Raw genomic sequence first — 20,866 nt, 5'->3', positions numbered from 1 at the left:
GAATTCTCTATTCTATGATGCTTTGAGGAAATTGCCCCTCGACGGAGTAGTATTTCTTGTCATGGCAACCTCAACCTCATCCAAAGAAGATGAACTATGGTTGATTGAGATAGATGGGGCATGAGGATTGAGCTATGACCTCCTCAAGAGAGGATTTCTACTCTGAAAAGAGCGAGAGGAAAGCATATTGAAACAAGGGATTAATTACATATTATCTTATATAATTAATATTTTTTTATATTTCAGTCTTTAAACTTAAAAAATCTCATATTGAAATCTTTATGGTTATGAAAGTAAAGTATTTAACCTCATTTATCTTGATATAATTGATTTTATCGATGAAAATTATAGCACGTGATAACAAATATATGAATAACATGAAAATGATTGATAAAAAGATAATTTTAATAGTGGTGATGGACGATAATATCGTGGGTGACTTTTGTGATGGTGGTCGGTGACAACAATACGATGGGCAACTTTTCAATATCGATCCAAATATCGACGATGATAAGGAAGATGAGGTAAAACGATGAAGCATCTGCATCGATATTGGGAGAAGAAGAGCCAAGAGGTGAGGCATCTACGTTGGCATCGCATTACTCTACCTCCTCTTACATCGCTCTGCATCTATATCGATATTGAAGGAGGAAAATGAGATAGGTAAGACAGAAAAATATGAATTTAAATGAGAAAGAGGAGATAAGTGATGCATCAATATCATTGATAAATTGAGGCTGATTGAGAGTGAGAGAGGGCATGGGGATCGACCATTGAATGATTGAAGTAGTGAGCTCGTCGAGCAATGATTTCGACCTCGACGAGAGCGAGAAAGGCATATTAGAACTTAAGGGTCTAAAAAATGTTGATGGAAAGCAAGAGTTCAAATTATTTATTAGCATGTAAAGTAACAATTAGCCAAGGCCCCTTCTCGAGGCAAACACTACTTACTTAGCTTCACACTAATTTAAGTAAACAAATCATATGACAAAAGATGATTCAACATTCAAGATTGAGCATACGAAAAAGCTATCAAATAGTCAAAAATCAAATTAATTAGATTTGGTATTATAATTAGGGTAAATCATTTCTAGCAAAATTTATTACAATCGTCGGTGTAGAAAAATAATAAAACCAATGATATGACCAAATTGAATCATAAAGTATCATACTATAAGAATATGATCAAACTAAATCATGAAATATCATACTTCAAGAAGACGATTGAATTGGACTATAAAATATTATTTTCTAATAACATAATTGAATTTTGAGACATGAAGTATCGTATTCTAGAAATGCGATCAAATTAGATCATGAAATATCATACTTCGATGATGACGTAATTGAAATGAGCAACAAAGTATCTCAACCTTATGATGCAATCGAATTTGGTCACAAAACATTTTAACCCTACGATGCGGTCGAGTTTTCGATCGTTGTTTTACATCACTAAATCATATCGTAAAAACATCACGCCTTAGAACACTAATGTCAACTCAACGTCGAGTCGTATACCTAATCTAAGATGAATGATCAACACACAAACCTAACATTAATGCTTGACGATTCGAACAGACTCTTCACACATTAAATACTCAATATTTCAACGAAGCTGTTCACTGTGACAATAACCAGCCAGTAAATATAGATGGTTGTGTGTCTCACATATAAAAGCTCCAAGTAAACTCGTGGAATCTTCTTTCGTTCGTAAGCTTTCAATACATGTTACCAAACACTAGGGTTTAATTTTCTATTCCTTTGCTAAATCATCTTATCTCAATACCAATCTTGTGATGAGGTAATCCGAAACCGATTTCTCGAAACTTGATTTGGTGTTGGTCGGATTTTACGGCCCTGCGTACGAGATCTTTATCAACGAGGTCACTGTGATGTCGCCGTTCTCCCCACAATAAACATTCTCGAGACGCATAGTAATCTGATCTCTTCTTCTGCAGGTTTGCCTCTCTTCTCCTATTTTCTCCTTTTTGTTTTTGTGTGGCACAGAACCGATGCTTCTGATCGTCAATCGGCCTAAAGTCTTCCGTCAATCCTTTGTTGGTTGCTAGAATTAGGGTTTCAGTTTTCCACGATGTCTTTCTTTTCACCTTATAAGGTTTTCTTGATCTTCACTGCTGTTGTTTTGATGTATAATGTTATTCTCTCCTTACCAACAAAAAGTAGTTTTGATGTTTCTTCTAGGCAAGGAGTGGCGTAGGAGTTTGAAGTGATTTAATCGCCTGTTGATTTCATTTCCCAATATCGATACGTTTATCATCAGTGGCTCGATCTCTTCTTTTTCAAGCTTGCCTCTTCTCTCCTGTTTTCTTCCCTCTTTCGTCAATATGCCCAAAAATTTTCCTTCAATTCTCTGGGGATTCTTAGAATTAGGTTTCTATTTTCTTCATGATTCTAGGGTTTTTTTTTTTTTCTTGTTGAGTGATGCTAACCTAATCTTGATCCTCACAACTATTAGTCTGATCGGTAATGTTATTCTCTTCTTGCCAGCTTTTTTTGGTTGGCTTTCGAGTAGTTTCGATTTTCCCTTTAGACAGGGAGCGGAGTGGGGGATTTTAGTTGCCTCGAGACGCTTGTGGTGGTTTAGATTATTGCATCTGCCTGTTGATTCTAGGAGCTCTGGTGTTTCAGCTTCTAGCCCATTTTGGAGGGTGCTTATAGAGACATGGAAATCAATGGCTTATTTTGGTGGTCTATGATTTGTGAAATGGACTTACTGAATATAATTATTGATAATGAAGAAGGTTATCATTTTTGGCACCCTCTTTTGTATGCCACTTTACTATAGAATCTTCAAATGTCTTACCATAACTCTTTTAGGTTTTTGTGGTGGTTGTTGGTTCGTCTACTATAACCTGTATCTTCCTGAATCGAGTTGGAAATTTGATCGTCAAGTGAAGTTTGTGTCAGTATATGTTTGATAATTGTTTGGTACTTTTCACTGAGGTGATGTAAAGAGAAGTGGACAAAAAATTTTTTTATTTTGGTGAAATTTCTTCAGTTTTCCTCAGAGGAAAATTCCAATATTAAATATAAACTAAGACATATCTGGGCAACATCAACATGATACTGTCAATATGAACCAATGCATATCTAAGTGTCTGTTTGTGGAAGGGTGATTTAAGGCAGTCAAGAAGGTGTGGAATAAACTAGCATTTGGTTGATGCTCTTATATTTGGATCTGAAAGACTCAACATTTCTGTGCAAGTGATTGAAGTTTTTATTCTAGCATGGTAATTGAGATCCAGAAAAGGAAAGCATTGCTTTCTTTTGTGACAATAAAAATGAATCTGTGGACACATAATAAAGGAAAAAAATCACAGATATTTGTGCCACCTGATACAGTATGTTGACAAATCATAAATATTTGCACCACCTGGTACCTAGTAAAGGATAACATAAGTTCTCTGCTGCAGAGATCTGATTGAGCATTGGTTCAGAATAATCCTTGTAGGACTGGAAATTAAATAAATCGATCGAAGGGGGTTAACAGGGAATTAAGTGAATTCTTAGAAAGATTAAAGAGAAAAAGTAAGTGAGGGAGTGAGAGAGAGAGAGTGTGTGTGTGTGTGAAGGCAGATGTTTGGGCCTTTGGGGCTTTTAATAGCCCCCATAACCTTTCTAACAGCTAACCACTGACTATCCGGGTAGTCTCACCCTTTAGGTAAAATTACACTTTGGTAGGGACATATCAGCCCACTGCAGGCTGCAGTTGTTTGCTCCTCGTATGTAAATACTGCCTGCACCATATCAACATTGTTACAAAAGGTGGCATATGATAGGATGTTTTATTTGTTTTTTCTTTTGGCGTTCCTTTCTTTTTTATGCTGTTATTGTGGAGAGATGTGAGATTGAGTTGGGTGATATCTACAGCATGAATTGTCGTCTAGTATCGACCATGTGTACCAATCCTTAGCCAAACGCATATGTACCAACCAATACCGATGCACATGATAGTGAAGACTCAAAGAGGAAAAAGAACGAGGAGAAGAGGAATGAACAGGAGGAGGGAGGATGGAATGGAAAGGAAGAAGGGGACAAGTGAAGAAAGAGGAGGATAGTGAAAGAGAGCAGGAAAAAGAAGGAAGAAGAGGAGGTAACAAAGGAAGAAGAAGGAAGAAGTGGAGACATTGGAGGAAGAAAGAAGAGGAAGAGGAAGGAAGGAGAGGAATAGGTGGTACCGATCCATATGTCCACTTTGTATAGGTCTAGGGGAAATTAAAATCCTTGGTACTTGGGTCCTTGTGAGAAGAAGAGATATATATACCTTGACTTTTTTGTTTTCATTTTTTTTTTTTTGCTGTTTTGACTTCTTTTTTTCCCGCTGTTTTTATACTACACTAGAGAGGGAAAAAATCAGATTCCAAGCATGGAATGGAGAGACTCAATGGAGGAGAGGCGCTGTGATATGGTGAGACCCATGTTGATGATGGGGCAATATTTTGCATGAGAAAATAGCCTCACATGTGAAGAGAGAAGGGTGGAGGACCTGCCTGAGTAGAGGAAGGCATAGTGGGAGTTTGTGTTCATGTGGTGGACTGTCTCTTGTTTCTTCCCTCTTCTGCATACTCCGTTCCCTTGTCTCTCCAGTCACATCAAGGTAGAAGCGACAATAGTGACGGAGATAGGAAACAGGACGGCAATAGTTCTTTCCTTTCCTTTTTTTTTTCTGTCTCTTTAGAAATTATTTGATTACACAAATAACTATTGCTTCTAGGAAGCAAAATGATGGGAACGGAGACAATAGAAGTAACCATACGTGACAAAACCTTGCTCCAGAAAAATGCAAGACATTAGTATGTTTGGAGAACAAACTTCTCTATTTCTCACCTCAACACTCTAATGATCCTATAATATAGATACCTGTATTGTTGATTATGAAACATTAATGCTTCATTGTGTTCTTTTCTTGGTCTTGCATTCTTTGCAGCTACATTCCCCAATGACCAGATTCGGCAGCCTTGCACCAAAGACCAAGAACCTGATTGTTGCAGGTGGGTTGTCAGGCTTTGTTCTTGGGGTTTACTACTACACTATGAGAGCGGTTGGGGGCACAGATGAGCTGCAGGTTGCTATCAACAAGTTCGAACAAGCCAAGAACAAAAAGGAGGCTGAAACAACATCCTCTGCTGGCTCCTAGTCCTGTGCAGTTGTCATTAATGTTGGAAAGGTATAATTCATTAGAATGTTGTAAAGACTTGGTAGCTGTGAGATTATGGCCTGGTGACATGCTTTTGGAAGATTTTTAGTACTTAATAATGCGGAGTTATGTTCTATGACTCCTATAACAATATGAAAAATTCCATGTGAATGCCCTGTTCTTTGTTATTATTGTTTCCAAGCCATTGAAGCTTATTCTCAGTTACCTTGGTTCAAGGAAGATAAAGCTGAAGTCTTCGAAATTTCCTTGTTTCTTATGATATCTATATCTATTTATTAACAGCGCTATATGGTGCTGCCAATTCTGTAGTCGGAAAATACTCTTCGAGCTTTACACTCAATTAGTCTTTCTACTTTTATTGCATAAATACATGACTTTTCAGTTTTTTCAATCACTGCTGTCTCTGTCCAGAATAAATTTTGAAATGATAATCTGATATGTTTGTTAGTTTTTTCTTCAAAGATATTTATGATTTTGCAGTGAGCTGATGAAGTCTTTATACTACTTATGTTGGATGAAATTTTGAACTAAGTTGGTTAAATATATTATCATCAGACTTATGTTTTAGATTAAAATATCAGATAAGATTTTAAACCTCAAATTTTGAAATACTATTCTGATATGTTATGTGTGTGTTTTTTTTAGTGAATTTTGATCAAGGATCTTAGGGTGATTTGATAAAAGTCTACTAGCCTTGGATGAGATTTAAAATATATCATTCTCAGATTAATATTTTACGTATAAAATACATTAAATGAGATTTTGAATCATCAATCTTTGATAATTAGGATAGCTATACCATCACAAGATTAGTATTTTAGGTATTATGTTAGGTATTATTGATGATGTTCACAAATTTCATCAACATAAGTCTTTTTATTCAAAAACCTTAACAAGTCATTTAAATACAATCGCATCACTTCCGATCAACCCGCTAATTCGCTCCCTTCTCAGATCTTTACCAGGATCCAAATACCCGTTAACTTTGCAACCGAGTCCGGATCACTGTGCCCTAACCATTAGCGGATCGCATTCGAATTTGGTCTCAGACTTTGACTCGGATCGACATCTCGTCTCCTGCCACGTACGATCTCTTCCTCCCCACGCATCGAGAGACGTTTTCTACTCCGCCTCAGGTACCCCCGGATTATTCTTGAAATGTTAACGGAGCGATGTGGACCCCACTTTAGAACCACAGTTTGATCAATAAAAAGTAAGGTGAAGAGACTCGCAGAGATGGAGGAGTATATAAATCATTTTGTTCCACACATATACCGACTCAATCGCGAAATAGAGGAATCATTTCAGTTCCCAAAGAAGAGCAGGGAATGGCGGCAGTGTTGGAGGGATTGGGGGTACCGGTGCTGGAGACCATCCTTTCCAAGGTCGCTTTCAGCGACGCCGCCGCCGCAGCCTGCGTCAGCACTACGCTCCGCTCCGTCGCCTCCGATGACGCACTCTGGCGCCACTTCTGCGCTCGCGACCTCGCCGTCTGCGATCAACCCCTCGACCCCGACGGCAACCCTTGCCACTCCTTCAAGGTCTCCCTCTTTCTCTCTGTCTCTGGATCCGTCCATCTTACTCACACTTCCATCGATTTGTTTTGCGGTGCTTCATTCGGTTCTACTGCCGTTTATTAGTCCCGAAACTTCTGCTTTGGTTAGCTGAGGGATGGGAATAGAAATGGTGGATATGCGGAGGGATCGGGGTAGAGAGTAGTGATCCGCCGGAGTCTGGTGGAAAGTTGCCGACTCGGGCTTTGACTCTATGAGGGGTAAGATGAGTGCTTGCTTTCATAGAGTGGGATCGAGGAGGCGGCTGGGTGGTGATCATGGTGATGGACCGAGAATTAATGAGTCCGATTTTGGGTTTCTGGTAGAGAGATGGAGAGGAATGAGGATTTAGCCTGGACAGACAGGTGATTTGCGAAATCTTAGTTTTTTCATGATAAATTCTTCTTCAGAATTGAAAGTTCAGAAGAGAAGTGGAAAAGAAATGCAGATTCTTGGAGGTTTAGTTCGAGCTTGTTTTGGGTGATCTGAATGGGGGCAACAGAGATAACATGAGAATTCTTTTTCTTTGTTTTTCGTCAAAATTTAATGTCCCAAGATCTAGAATTGCTGGCGGCTTCTGTCGTAAAATTTGAAGTACCTTGGAAAGGGGGAAAATAATTTTGAGGAAATTGCTAGAGGAGAAGAAAACATTTATAACAGAGTAAATTCTAATTAGATGATCAGTGAGCTAGTATGCTTAATTTCAAGAGGAGGTAAAATAAAAATCTTAAGTTTTGCTTACAGACATCCGTAGTGCTTTAGGATGTTCATGTATTTGCATCACGAGATGATCTGCAGTAAGAGAAGTTGTTGTCATAGTAAGAAGGCCTACCTACCACTATTGATGCAATTTGACCTTGAATAATATATGGTAGACTAATTATACTTCATATATCCAAGTTTTCCAGTCATATGATTTAATTGTTTCTGGGATCTCACCATTTGGTCAACCTTTTTTTGTGGTGTGGTGACCTGAGGATAAAAGAATGGTAAACAATGAACAACAAACTAAAGTCTGGTTGCACTTAAAACTGAGAGGGCCTAGTTAATATCCTCCTTTATTTCCTCTTTTATATGTAATCCTGGATAGGTTTCTTTTTTCAACTTTCCATTTCCTACCAAATGGATGTGAAATTTGACTAAATATCATTCCATTATGCAGGAGGCGTACAGAAGATGGTTTGAATCTTTTGGTATGTACCCATTTCCTTTGGTAAGGAGAGCAAAAGAATGTTGGAGTTCAATTAAGAGTTGGATGGCTGTTAATCTTCCTGAAGTCAATGACACTTTGAGGAAGGGTGCTTCTGAAGCTGAAATAAAATCGGCTGAGAAAATACTAGGAGTCCAGTTACCTATTCCAACCAAGGTTCTGTATAGGCTGTGTGATGGTCAGCAGACATCGACTCCAGACCTTGTTGAAAACAGACTTCTGGCTCCCTTGGGAGTTATAGGTGGCTATGAATTTTATGATTATATTGTAAATGTGCACTTGCTGCCTTTAAGGCTGGTTGTGACAGAAACCAAAAGAATTGCTAGACAGCTAGGTTTCCTGACTAGATCCAAGTCTATTGTTGTGGCAGCTTCCTACTACATGGAGAAGTTCTTTTTCCTAAATTGCACCAGTGGCCAACTTTATGTTGGCACAAGGAATTTGAGGGAGGATGGGGAAATGATGCCATGTGTCCCTCAGTCATTGATAAGGCCAGCAGTTGATATCGGTCATGATATGCCACAAGATGCGCTTTTGTTGTGGTTAGAAGAACATTGTAGACGTTTACAAAGTGGTATGATCAAGACTCGTGAACTAAAAGATTGTCGGAGTATTTGCATATTTCCAGAAACACCTCCTTATTGTTCTGTTGCAGTAACTAATGGTGTTCAGGTATGGAGAACTAATTTTTGCATTATAGTTTGTTTTCTATGATAGATGAAAGTCATGTTTGCCACACTAAAAAAATAAAATTGCTTGCATCACAGTTATTATCCTTTAAGCTACATGTTAAATACTCATAAGTTGAAATTATTCTGCTCATAACATGTGAATTAGTTTTTCAATGTGCTTAGTTAGGTTTGGAGAGTAGGGAGAAGAAACAAGCACTAGTATTTGAGCTAGAATCTTGCATGCTTAATCAGTGCAAAGAGTGAACGGGTGTGGTTGGATTGGTTAACTTGATAAACCATTCTCTTCTGTAAAATAATTGGAGCAGTTTTATTTTGAAACCTCATGTTACCAAACAAAGAATACCATATTTGACTCTTGGAATCTCTTTTCTCTTTGTGATCTTTTTGAGTGCTTTCTCCAACTTACAAATGACATTACCATTTCTAGTAATGTATCTTAACCAAGGTTGATAAATATCTGAATTTCATTATGGAAAATCACCAGTCTATGGACCTTTGCACAATGATATAATCAAGGCTGTATCATTCCCAAAGGAAGGTGAAAATTAAATCACTCCAACCATTTGTCATTTGCATTCCAAATGTTTATTACTTCATGTGGATGTGCCTTATGAGCTATTATGTCCTTTTCATGATGGAACTTTTATAATGATAGATTTTCCATTTTCTTTTGAAGTTGTTTCCAAGCTGCCAGAACCTTATTTTGCAGGCTTTGTTATCTTCAGGTTCGTTCCTCTGCTATTTTTGTGCCGGAAGCTTCTGAAGGCAATGGAGGGGACTATTATTATTCTTACTCAATTCGCATTTCTCTCCTGCCCGAGGGATGCTTACTGGATGGCACATATTACTCGTCATGTCAGCTTTGTTCACGTCACTGGATTATCCGTTCCAGGGATATCATTGTTTCCGATGTGGGTGGAGAAGCTGTGATAGGAAAGGTATTGTTTCTATTGTTTCAGATGCAGTTGAAATGGGACAAAGATAACTTCCAGGGTTTGAGGATTTGCATCGTATAATTTCCATGCATTAGATCAAACAACTACTCATCTCTGATCGTGTACTTTTGGCCTTTGCAGTTTCCTCTACTGATTCCAGGTAAGGAAGAATTTGTTTATCAAAGTTGCACTCCTTTGCCAGGTGCTCCTGGATCTATAGAGGGCTCCTTTACATTTGTTCCTGGCAGGTATTTCCAAATTATCACGCATCTTTCTGTCAGTTTTTAATGTTCGACTGAGATTATTCCGTGCTGACGTTAACATTTCCTATTTTCTTTTCAAAGCTTACCATCTCTTTTGGCTTTAGGATAAGCAAGCCTGAAGGAAGACACTTTGATGCGAAGGTTGCACCTTTCATCCTTGAAGAACCAGAGTATATTTTCTAGTTGCTCATTGAAGATCCATTATTATACTTGATTGGTGTGTGTACCGGATTGTTTTGTGTTCAGTTTGCACAAGTAATCCAGAGACTAACTATATCCATCATGTAATTGGTTATTAGTTCTAATAATCAATGGTATTGTTCATATGCAAGATAGAGATTAACATGGAAGAGGTTTGTGTAGCTTGTTGCACTGCACAATTTTTTTTGCCTATTCATGTGCTTGTCATCCCTTTTGATCAATAATTATGCCAAGTGCATGATAAGTGCCACATTATATTTGTGCATATTTATTTGCAGGAAAATTTTTATGTTAGGTTTGTTGTAATTTTGAAAAAAAAAATCTAAAATTTGCAAGTTTATCTTTACTTAATTTAGTTTATTGTCATAATTGTTATTATCTTTAGTTATAATTGTTGCCAATATTATCTTTATAGATAGTATTATGGTATTTTATTAAAAATATCTTAATAGAAATTATAAATAAAAATTTAGGTATTTTGAGCTTAATTAAATTTATATTTTTTTTATAGATTTCAATGATAGTAAAAGATTCATATACTTGATCTCAAATAATTAGGATTTATCATTTTTATTATTATTATATATATCATTATCGTCATCATCATGTGTTATGATAATATCTAATCACTTATCAAAGTAAATAAAAAAAACGATGTAATTACCATAAACAATAGAGAATGAACTCCACAACGAGAGGATCGACATCACTTTAATACCTAGGCTTGTCATTCCATTTGAAGAAAGGAAAGTATGATAAGGGTTCAACAAAATTAAAATACTCGAGGAATGATGCGTACTTTACATGTTCCACAGCAGCGTAAGGCTCAAAACCTTAGCATTGCAGCAAAGGTATATGCAGACTTAGCTGAAGCTTATCAGTTTCCTATATCCGGATTGTATATTAAATATGTCAATTGCAAGGATTTTATGCGACTTTCTATATTTAATTATAATTGTAGTTTAGAAAGTATGCTTCAATATTATAGATAAGAAATCTGGCTATTATACTGTATATTAATACAATGTTTGGTTCCAACAAATCTTATGAACCCAAACCATGATTTCTCCAAGGCTTGTAAAATTTGTTGGTGTAACATCTCGTATTTGGGTTCTCACGATTTAGATACGAAATGCTACACTTAGCCTATAAAGTAAACTGGATACAGAGACCTCATTCATTTTCAGACAATGTGACAGTTTCCTACAGTTATTTGAGATTGAAATCTCATCCTATAAACTTTTTACATATAAGAAAAATATATTAATATCATTTCTACGATGGAGAGTAACCTGACCGCGACACCCCTTATTATTGCACATGCGGTGAGCAAATAATTGCAGCCGGTGTAAATTGCCACTATAAATGCAGATAATTATTATCCTGTGGACATCATCATGCAACGTGGGGGTCTTAAAGCACTTGTAATTTTTACCTGCATCGGACTCAATTTCGTTTGCTGACTACAAGTATATTTGTTTTTTTCCCGACAATCCCAGTCAACATTTGGTCAAAATCAAAACAACTCATTTCCCTATCTAATCATCCCAGCGGCAACCATCACACCGAAGAAGGTTCCGATGGCCGAATAAACAATTCATGAAATGACATAACCAGCCCTCTTTTTCACTCACTGGACCACAAGGGGAAGAACTGCACATTGAATTTGCATCGACTTTTTACATAATACTTTAGAAAATCTAAACTACTAATTTCTAATTTTAAATATTATTTTTTTAAAAATATAATGAATTTGATATAAATTAGAACAATAACTAATAATAATAATCGACAAAATATTAATTATAATGGCATGCATAACTAAGAATAATTGGTGCCAGTGGTTATGTCGTTTCTGTACCCATCGACATGTCAATGATGTTGGGACCCACCAACTCCATCCACCGACGCCTCGCACAGGAGAATGGCGCCGTCGTAATTTGTCCGCCTCTGTGATGTACGTACTACCTTCTCACCTGTTAGTGATTATTTGCACTAATATACCTTCTAATATTCTTAATGTTTCTTATACCCTTTTTTTTATTTTTCACAGTTATGTGTTCTCTTCTTCTTAATTATTTTGAAATTCTTATATTGTTTTTAATTTTATGTAAATGTTATTATTATAAGGGCGTAAATGTTAAAATAACAATCCTTTTTTACATTTTAAAATCTCAAGACACAAAGAGAAGTTAAAAAAGCAATAGACACAGTGCTGCCCACCACTAAGCTCCAGCTTAACTCTCCCTCCCTTCCCTCTCTCCTCGCCGCCTCCTGTCCGCTCCTCTTCCTTCCTCTCTTCTTCTTCTAACCCTAAGCGGAGAGACCTAATCTTGGTCTTGTCCTCGAATTCTCGTCTTTCTTCGCGGCAATGGGCGTGTTGGAGGAAGCGCGCGGAGGAGGAGATGCGGACTGAGGAGATCTAGTGGGGCCGCGATGGGGAAATCCCAGGACGAACATCCGGCGCCCGCGCCGCAGATTTTCCCGCCGGAGGGTCACGAGGGTAATGCCTGCGACGGTTGCCCGCGCTGCCGCTCGATCGGGCGGATAGCGCGGCCTCGCTGCGTCACCACGCTGGTTCTCGCCGTTGCGATTCTGCTGTTGGTCGTGTTCTGGTTGCCGCCGTTCGTGAGGCGGTACGAGGGCGCTGGCCGTCCCGATCCGGACCCGCGGTTCTCAGGTGAGGTGGTGGGATGGTTGGATCTTGGGCTGTTGTCTCCAGTCATTTCGCCGTCGGCTACATTGGCCGATCTTGGTTTGATTTTTTCTTTTTCTCGTTAATAATAGTCACTTGTTGTTGCGTTCCAATCGATGCATTCATTCCGCCATTCCCTTAATGTGTTCTTGCATATGTTAGATTTACTGATTGAAAATTCCTTCATGGGGGGACTGTCATTTTAATTATGCTGATATGTCTTATCTCGATTAAATTACATGGTAGATGGTTTCCTGTGATTTTGTATTAGATAAAATAAATGTCGATATTAATGGAGTTGGTTAATAAAGCTTTAAGAACATGTTATCAGCAACTCTTTATGCTGAAACTCTGTTTTGTTCCATGTCGCAAGTTAATTTCGCACAACAGCTGCTGTTTCTTGTATTAGATAGATGCACAATTGAATTCATAAATGTCGATATTGACGAAGTTGGTTAATTAAGTTTCAAGAACATGTTATCAGCAACTCTTTATGCTGAAACTCTATATTGTTCCATATCACATGTTAGCTTGGCTGGACTCCTGCTGTTTCTTGTATTAGATACATGTTCAATAGGGTTCATGGTTGATTGGTTGCATTCAGTTCTTGGATGGTCCTGTTCCACCTTCGATAACCTCAAGATTTATTCTTATGCCCAAGTATGTGTCTGTTTCTACAACCGATGACACTAAAGGTCTATATTAGGTTTCTATAAATGGATGGTAGGCTTAATTAAGAAGTTACAGAATTGTTCAAATATATGTTCTGTATTTGGATGTATTCTGCAATGGACATCTTAGATGTAAAATATGCCAATTGTATAGCATGCAAGATTTGTCATTGGTTTTAAGTTTTTCGTATATAGAGGAAGAGGAGTATTAGCAGCCCATTTTACTTGATCCATATTGCTTACTTTTTCAGGTGCACACATGTCATTTAACTGCATGAATGGGCATGTCTCTATATTCTAGTATCTTATGTAATCTAATGTTAGAGCTAACCTCTAAAATATACTAGTTACTGCAGTTATCTCAGTGCTTTTCTTGTATTTTCTAAACAATAGCATGCTACTAATTTTGTAATCAGTTTGAACTTTATTTTTTCACTATTAATTGATCTGTACTCCTTTAATTGAATGTTTATCGAGAGCAATGACATGGAACAATATCAACATTTAAAAAAAAAAGGAGCAAAAACAAGAAGCTATGATGTCTCTAGCTTTTGGGGTTGACTACTAGGATATCTTTTTATTCTTGCTAGTAATTAAATGAAGAACAATTTAATTCTAATTATTGTTCATAACTAATTTTTCTTATGTCTTCTTATACCTCTCCTAGCATCATTAATCGTAGTTGACTCACCTCATTTGATCAGACAATGGTTTAAAATCGGTCCAGTGCCGATGCAAGTTGGCAACTGGATTGATACAGTAACAGGAAAGATTGAGTAAAAGGATAGATTGATGTATCAACACCCAGTACGGGTTAGTATCATTGAGGACCAGAGAGAAAGAGATAGGGAAGGAAATGGAGGAGAAGGCGGAGCAAGTAGAGAAGGTGAAAGAAGAATATGAAGATGAGGTGGAGGTGGCAGAGGAATAGACAGACTGGTAGGAGGTTATGTCCCTTAGAAGGAGGCAACAATGATGAGGTGGCAGGAGAGAGGATGAGCAAGAGGCAGAGGGTACAGAGAGATTATACTAAAAAGCGAAAGAAAGGGGCCGAGAGTGTGTGAGGAGAGAAATAATTTTATAAAAAAAAACTGACAGCTATACGGAGTTGTACAAAAAAAAAAAAAAGACAACTGTATCGGATGGTAGTCTTACTGTTCCTCCATTTCAACAATTAAAATTAGACGGTATATCCAATAAGGTAACCATACTGGTAGGATGACCCCTACATTAAACAAAAATGAGCAAGAACCAGTGGTCTGCATACCAGTTCACGTCTGGTCCAACCATGAACTAGTATGATCAGTTTCTTATACCTGGACTAGGACATCTGGAGATCCCCTTTGAACAAGCAATCTACCATAAAAAATGGCCTTAACTCATTTTCTACTCTAGTAGGGATAGACATAATTTGTCGGAAATGAAAATACTTCTTTTTCTTCTGATAATCTCACACATCTATTGCAATGTTTTCTTCTCTGCTATAGTACATGTTTCTACACTACTCAGTATTTGATTCATAAAGCATGACTAGCATCACATGATAATTGCACAAATCTTCTGCTCAACCACTTCAATCATCTTGCTATTATTCTATGATTCCTGTTACATAATAGATCTAAGATACCTAAAATTTTTTGCTTGGATACTTTTTGTTTATTCACCTTATCTACACCTCTTAATTTCTCTTTATATGTTTCATATATTCAATATTAATCCTATTTAGTTAAAAACGATTATCTTAGGAGAATTCATGGATGCTTGATATGAAGTGGTTGAGTTATACAGATCTCGAAGCCTTCATTGCTTGACTCAACAAGATACTAGTCTTTCTAGTTCATGAATTCTTTGCTTTAGTGCAACAAAGCGACATGGATTATTCTTTGTCATTTCCACATATGGCAACATGCTTCTAGTCATGATTGGTTTTAAACATCTTACGATGATCAATAGTCAGATCTGTTTGTCAAAGTTAGGAGATAAAAGCAGTATATTTTTTGCCGTATTAATTTCTTTCATTGTTTTTCAATTGGCGATTTATTTTCTAACTGACTAATTTATTCCAGCTGATGTTGTTGCGAGTTTTAAACTGCAAAAACCTGTTGGTTTACTAAATTCCAATATCGGAAAACTGCAACTTGACATCTTTGAAGAAATCGGTGTTCCTGATTCCTCGGTACACTTCTTTTTACTCTACCATGTGTTTTTATGTTTATATTAAAATAGATGTGCTTGTCTCTATTGCTTCTATTTAAACAGATAGCTGTAATTTATCTGGAACCTTTGGATGGATCAAATTGGACAAATGTGGTTTTTGGAGTTTGGCCTTATCGAAAGAACTCAACTTTGTCATCAACTGGGCTAAGCATTCTCAGGTCTTCCTTCATGTCCTTGGTCATTCAGCAGTCAACTCTTCACTTGACTACAACACTGTTTGGGAACTCGTCGTTCTTTGAGGTGCTCAAGTTTCCTGGAGGGATCACCATAATACCTCTCCAAAGAGTTTTTCTTTTGCAAAATGTGCAAATGCTTTTCAATTTCACTTTAAACTTTCCTATCTATCAAGTCCAAGATAAAGTCAATGAACTGAAGGACCAGATGAAGGCTGGGCTACTACTAAATTGGAATGAGGTTTGACCACAATGTTCCATTCTTGTCTTTCTTTCATTTGAGAGATTTGTTTCTTTTTCAACTTTTGTCCTTTTCTTTTGGTTTACCTGTTGTTTGTTGCATGATGTCTGTTATCTTGAGTAAATTATTGGAACCATGACAGCTTCCTTCTGAGGATTTTAAAAGTCCTGTAGCTTGCATGACAATGAAGAATCAAATATCCTAGATTCTGATTAAAAATTTGTCTTAATAAGCTTGGCTCTAGTTCTAAACAGTAATTGTGCTTATTGTTTTACCAGTACAATAACTAGTCCCCAGGTGATTTTATAGGATGTTTTATCTCTAATAACCATGGTTTGGACAAGATGAGGTCCTGCTAGTAATTTTAGAAAATCTAGTATGACATGTTAGGCAAGGATTGTTGTACCATGCGATGAAGAAAGAGGCTTCACATCAAGTTAGTGGAGCTGTGCATATGACCGTCCTGTGTAATGTGTTTGCCAACACCTAATATGTGGTGCTGGTTCCACACCGTGTCTAGCCTTGATGGAATAATGTGGTGGTTCCAGGGGTAAAATTAAAGGAAATATTACTTGCTTCATAAACTGTTACTTTTCTGATACTAATATTCTCTTTTCGTGTTGCAGAATCTATATGTTCGATTGATAAACTTGGAGGGCACAACAGTTTCTCCTCCAACAATTGTTCAAACATCAATTGTACTTGCAGTTGGGAATCGGCGGCCCTCCCTTCCACGGTGGAAGGAGTTAGCTCACACAATCCAGAACTCTTCTGTAGGAAATCTTGGACTAAATCACACAGTATTTGGTAGAGTAAAGCAAATACGTTTGTCCTCTTTTCTTCAGCATTCCTCAAATAATGGAAGCAATACCAGTTCACCACATCCATCTCCTCAACCAAACCATCATCTGCACCACCATCATCATCACCATAAGCACCATTTTCCTGTGGATAATGCACCTGGTCCTGCTGCTCCTGATACTGCTCCACGACATGGTTATGAAATTTCACCTTCTGGTTGTGGATGTGGATTTTCAAGCAAACCAAAAGGCAAGGGTTATTCAGCTCCAGCTGCTGTGCCTGTTGATGCTCCAAAGCATTCTGCTGCACCAGCAGCTGTTCTGGGGTGTTCTTACAGGCCTGTGGGTGCTCCAATGAGTGCTCAAAATCATTTACTTGCTCCTCGTGCACATGAAAATCCGCCTGTTCCAGCTCCAAGCAGGATTTCAGCATCTCCTTCGCCTGCTGTTTCTTTTATGCATGTGCCACCTCCTAGTAAGAGTGTAAAAGATACCGAGCCTCCAGATCGTACGCCATCAATTTCACCTGCATCATATTCATGTGAGTCCCACAAATATGGATCATGTTAGCTTAATATTGAATTTTAACAGTAAATTTTAACATAATTTAAATAACTAACTAAAAAATTCGCTAACGAGAAAATATCAGACATCAAGATCTCGTCTCTAGACAACTTGAAATACTTTGTCATATTTTGAATAAATACTATCTGATCGGAAGTAGGTCAAGAACATGTGGTACTAAGTTTTTGTTGCAATATCATTCTTCCAAAATATTTTCATGATGTGATCCCAAGCTATAATTGGAAAATGGACAGAGTATATGAAAGTAATATTGCTTCTGAGTCCGGTTTATTATATTTTGTTTTCATTTTTATGTACACTTTGATGATCGACTTTATTAAACCAGAGTCATATCACAAATTAAGAAGCATAACGTATCTTTACATTACGATGGTGGCATCAAGTGTTCTTTGTATTTATCTTAAGCTTCCATGTATTCACTCGTACAGGCATCATGTATTGTTATGTCTAGCCTTCATGGTCTTTATCATTTCTTCTCATTCATTGCATAATTCATCTGTCATGCATAAACTGAATATCTGTCCATACATTTGTTTTTATCAGTAAAAAACCTGGGGCCTGATATGGCCTGAAGTTTAACTGATTCCAATTCAATCTTTTAGAATAGACACATGTCAATTGATCTCTGTATATATTGTATTCTTGAATCAAATGGTGCCGTGCACTTTCATGTTTCATGCATGCACCACTTCTTTTGTTCATGACTGCAGATGGTCTCATACTTAACGAATGGATTTATTAGTTTGGCCCTGACAAAAACATGTGGTTAAGTGGATGATGGAAATAAACAAAGTATGTTAGTTGTCTTCTCCTGTCGTTATGGTACTAAATATTGCAGGGAATGGTCAGTTCATTTATCAATATGTTGGCCTTGTGGGTCAGTATGTTACATGACATGGTGCATATGGTTTTGCAAGTCGAGGCTAAGGTTTATATTCTCGTCGAGTAACCATTGCCACTTTAGAAATCCTCCCATTTGTTTGCATTGGGTTTCACCTTCTACATACCCTGACAGATTTAACCCCACATTGCATATGCTTTGATGTCGCTTTTAGCATCTGTCGACTGTCTTAATAAGCTTGAAACGGTGTCTATGGATACCTTCTTTCAAAGAAGTGTCTAGTCGTCTAGCATGTATTTGTTTACTTAACCACATTATCTTATAGGTTGGTTCTATTTTGTAGCACTGTTTTCCTATTCTTCATATTATCACCAGTTATGCCAATGCTTTTGTTACCCAAAACCGATAATCTAAGTTGTTGCCCATGCTATTTCTGTTACATATAACATGTCAACGTAATTTTCGTTTATGTGCAGCTTCTGGGTCAGGCAAGTCTTTTGCCCATTTGGTCCTCGTGCCGTTGTTGTATTTATCATCGAGTTTGTAATGACGGAGGATAGCTCTTGCTTTTGCGGAACGGAATCAGACCGGTCGATATACAAGAAGCTGAGAAAGTGGGCCGCAGCGTGTGATACAAGACCAGAAATCAGCATGTGGATGTCGCACAGACTATGCGCCATGTATTCAAATGGTGGCTCTTATTAATGTATATATATGGATAAACGGAGTTGACAAATATGTTCTCCGGTCAAAGCCACGGAGGTGGCAGGCCATGGTTAGGTATGTTGTCTTGCTGCTATGTACTATTCCCACGAAGTTAAGAAATGTAATTTTCTCCTAATAATTTCTCATATGTTCTCATTTTATTGGCTGTCTGAGTGTTCATCCTCTTTGGAGGCAGCATACATGAACTAAAAGGAGCGTTTTTCTTTTATTATTTGATTTGGTTTTTGATCATTTGATGTTCCCTTTGGGCCGAGTTTGAAATTTTCCAAGGTCATAGTTTCATGGATAAAATGACTATGGGGTTATAAACCCATGCAAAACCTGCTATAATTTGAAGAGATGGGCTTATGTGAAAGTGGATTTCTTCTGTACACGTGAATTATTTTTGGGTAATTTCTAATGTATAGTGATGTATGCATATAGATTATTAGCATCAAAATTAGTTATATCTTTAAGATCATATCTATCTAAGAGCGAGTAGGATATTCCTTCAGAATAATTCCCTCAAGATACATCTCTTGCTCAAGATTGTGTGCGCAAGTCCAGTCGATATGAGGCTCGATGTCAGAGGTGAAGGAAAAGCTTTAAATCTCCGAGCATACATGGTAAAGATAATGATAAATGAAAATAGGGTAATGGTAATGATCATAATAATAATGGAATTGATAATAAAAATGATAATCATAATAGTAATCCAATAGTAATGATAGTGGAATGATAGTGAAACTAGCAATTGTAATTGTAATAATCGTAATGTCGTAGCGACAATGATAATGGTCCTAATCATAATGTAATGGTGGCAGGAATAGTGTTAAAAATCATAATGATAATGATAATAATATTGATAATGGCAATCATAATCAGAACGATAGCAATAATAATACTGATAATCATAAAAAAAAAAAAAAAATCTTACTGGCAATGGTAATTATAATGGCGATGTTAATAATAATAATAATAGTTTGTCGACCATTAAGCATTATATCGTTATGATTTGCAACATCTAAATAAAAAAAATTATAAGTTAATTATATATTACTCCATGTAGTTAGCTACCTTTAGCATCTCGATCTTTATATTTAAAAGGTTACATTGTCATCATCATAATGACAAAAGTGAAGTATCTATATTTATTTATCCTAACGACGTCAGTTTTCTCAATCAAAACACGAAAACAAAAGTTAAAAATATTAATTTAACATTTTAATGGTAACAAATAGCATCGGTGGTAGCAGACGACGATGTCGCTAGCATCAACACCGATGCAATTGCCTAGCGATAAATTTGCCACTCTGCATTTTCGTCGATGCTCCATCACCATAGAATCGAAGTCCACTACCAAAGCCATCGCGAAGATCTATCATCTATTAAAGCAAGATCGGGAGATGCACGCCTCCCTCATTAGCGTCGTGCCCCTTCTTATTGCTCGCCTCCTCAACCACTACCACCACCACTCGTCTGCGGCCTAGGAGAATATCATTGCTGCCCTCCCCAACCTCTCTTCGCTCGTGAGGCACTCTAAATCCTCAACGCCTTGGTGGATCTGGTTTGGGGGTGGGGGGGGGAGCATCTCTAAATCCGACTTCAATTGGTGACGGATCTTCACGATAGTTTCGACAATAACATTCGATTTTGTGATGACGAAGTGCCAACATAAATGCAGAATGACAAAAAATCGTTCGACAACTACGACGGTGTCGACACCAACAACACCATCGTCCGCCACCACCAATGTCATCCGCCATCATCAAAATGTTAAATATATATTTTTTACTTTTTATTTCTATATTTTCATTGATAAAACTGATGTTGTCAAAATAAATAAATCTAGATGTTTTACTTGTAACTATAAAGATACGAATATAATTATTTTAAGCGTAAGAA

The 20,866-nt window shown here is 37.2% G+C and overlaps 2 protein-coding genes and 1 long non-coding RNA gene across 3 annotated transcripts; all 3 read left to right on the top strand.

Moving 5' to 3' along the window:
• Positions 1-1,606: 1,606 nt before the first annotated feature.
• Positions 1,607-5,346, top strand: LOC135623585 (uncharacterized). The gene is made up of 2 exons (XR_010491443.1): positions 1,607-1,958; positions 4,949-5,346. It is a non-coding gene; the product is annotated as an uncharacterized LOC135623585 (long non-coding RNA).
• A 1,095-nt stretch (positions 5,347-6,441) lies between these two features.
• On the top strand, positions 6,442-10,194 carry LOC103986885 (F-box protein SKIP16). The gene is made up of 5 exons (XM_009405029.3): positions 6,442-6,720; positions 7,895-8,614; positions 9,360-9,572; positions 9,711-9,817; positions 9,937-10,194. The coding sequence occupies exons 1-5, from the start codon at positions 6,508-6,510 to the stop codon at positions 10,013-10,015; spliced, it is 1,332 nt and encodes a 443-aa protein (XP_009403304.2). The 5' UTR covers positions 6,442-6,507; the 3' UTR covers positions 10,016-10,194.
• Positions 10,195-12,244: 2,050 nt separating this feature from the next.
• On the top strand, positions 12,245-19,195 carry LOC135623502 (uncharacterized). The gene is made up of 5 exons (XM_065126579.1): positions 12,245-12,713; positions 15,466-15,575; positions 15,659-16,030; positions 16,657-17,371; positions 18,733-19,195. The coding sequence occupies exons 1-5, from the start codon at positions 12,470-12,472 to the stop codon at positions 18,801-18,803; spliced, it is 1,512 nt and encodes a 503-aa protein (XP_064982651.1). The 5' UTR covers positions 12,245-12,469; the 3' UTR covers positions 18,804-19,195.
• The last annotated feature ends 1,671 nt before the right edge of the window (positions 19,196-20,866 follow it).

Source organism: Musa acuminata, chromosome BXJ1-1 (genome assembly GCF_036884655.1).
Source record: "Musa acuminata AAA Group cultivar baxijiao chromosome BXJ1-1, Cavendish_Baxijiao_AAA, whole genome shotgun sequence".
NCBI lineage: Eukaryota > Viridiplantae > Streptophyta > Magnoliopsida > Zingiberales > Musaceae > Musa > Musa acuminata.
This window is presented reverse-complemented; position numbering and strand designations above follow the sequence as displayed.

Coding starts and splice junctions, on each gene's coding strand:
- LOC103986885 (XM_009405029.3), top strand. CDS start 6,508: ATGGCGGCAGTGTTGGAGGGATTGGGGGTACCGGTGCTGGAGACCATC. Junction 8,615..9,359: donor CAGTAACTAATGGTGTTCAG/GTATGGAGAACT, acceptor TGTTATCTTCAG/GTTCGTTCCTCTGCTATTTT. Junction 9,818..9,936: donor TTTACATTTGTTCCTGGCAG/GTATTTCCAAAT, acceptor TTTTGGCTTTAG/GATAAGCAAGCCTGAAGGAA.
- LOC135623502 (XM_065126579.1), top strand. CDS start 12,470: ATGGGGAAATCCCAGGACGAACATCCGGCGCCCGCGCCGCAGATTTTC. Junction 12,714..15,465: donor TCCGGACCCGCGGTTCTCAG/GTGAGGTGGTGG, acceptor AATTTATTCCAG/CTGATGTTGTTGCGAGTTTT. Junction 15,576..15,658: donor TCGGTGTTCCTGATTCCTCG/GTACACTTCTTT, acceptor CTATTTAAACAG/ATAGCTGTAATTTATCTGGA.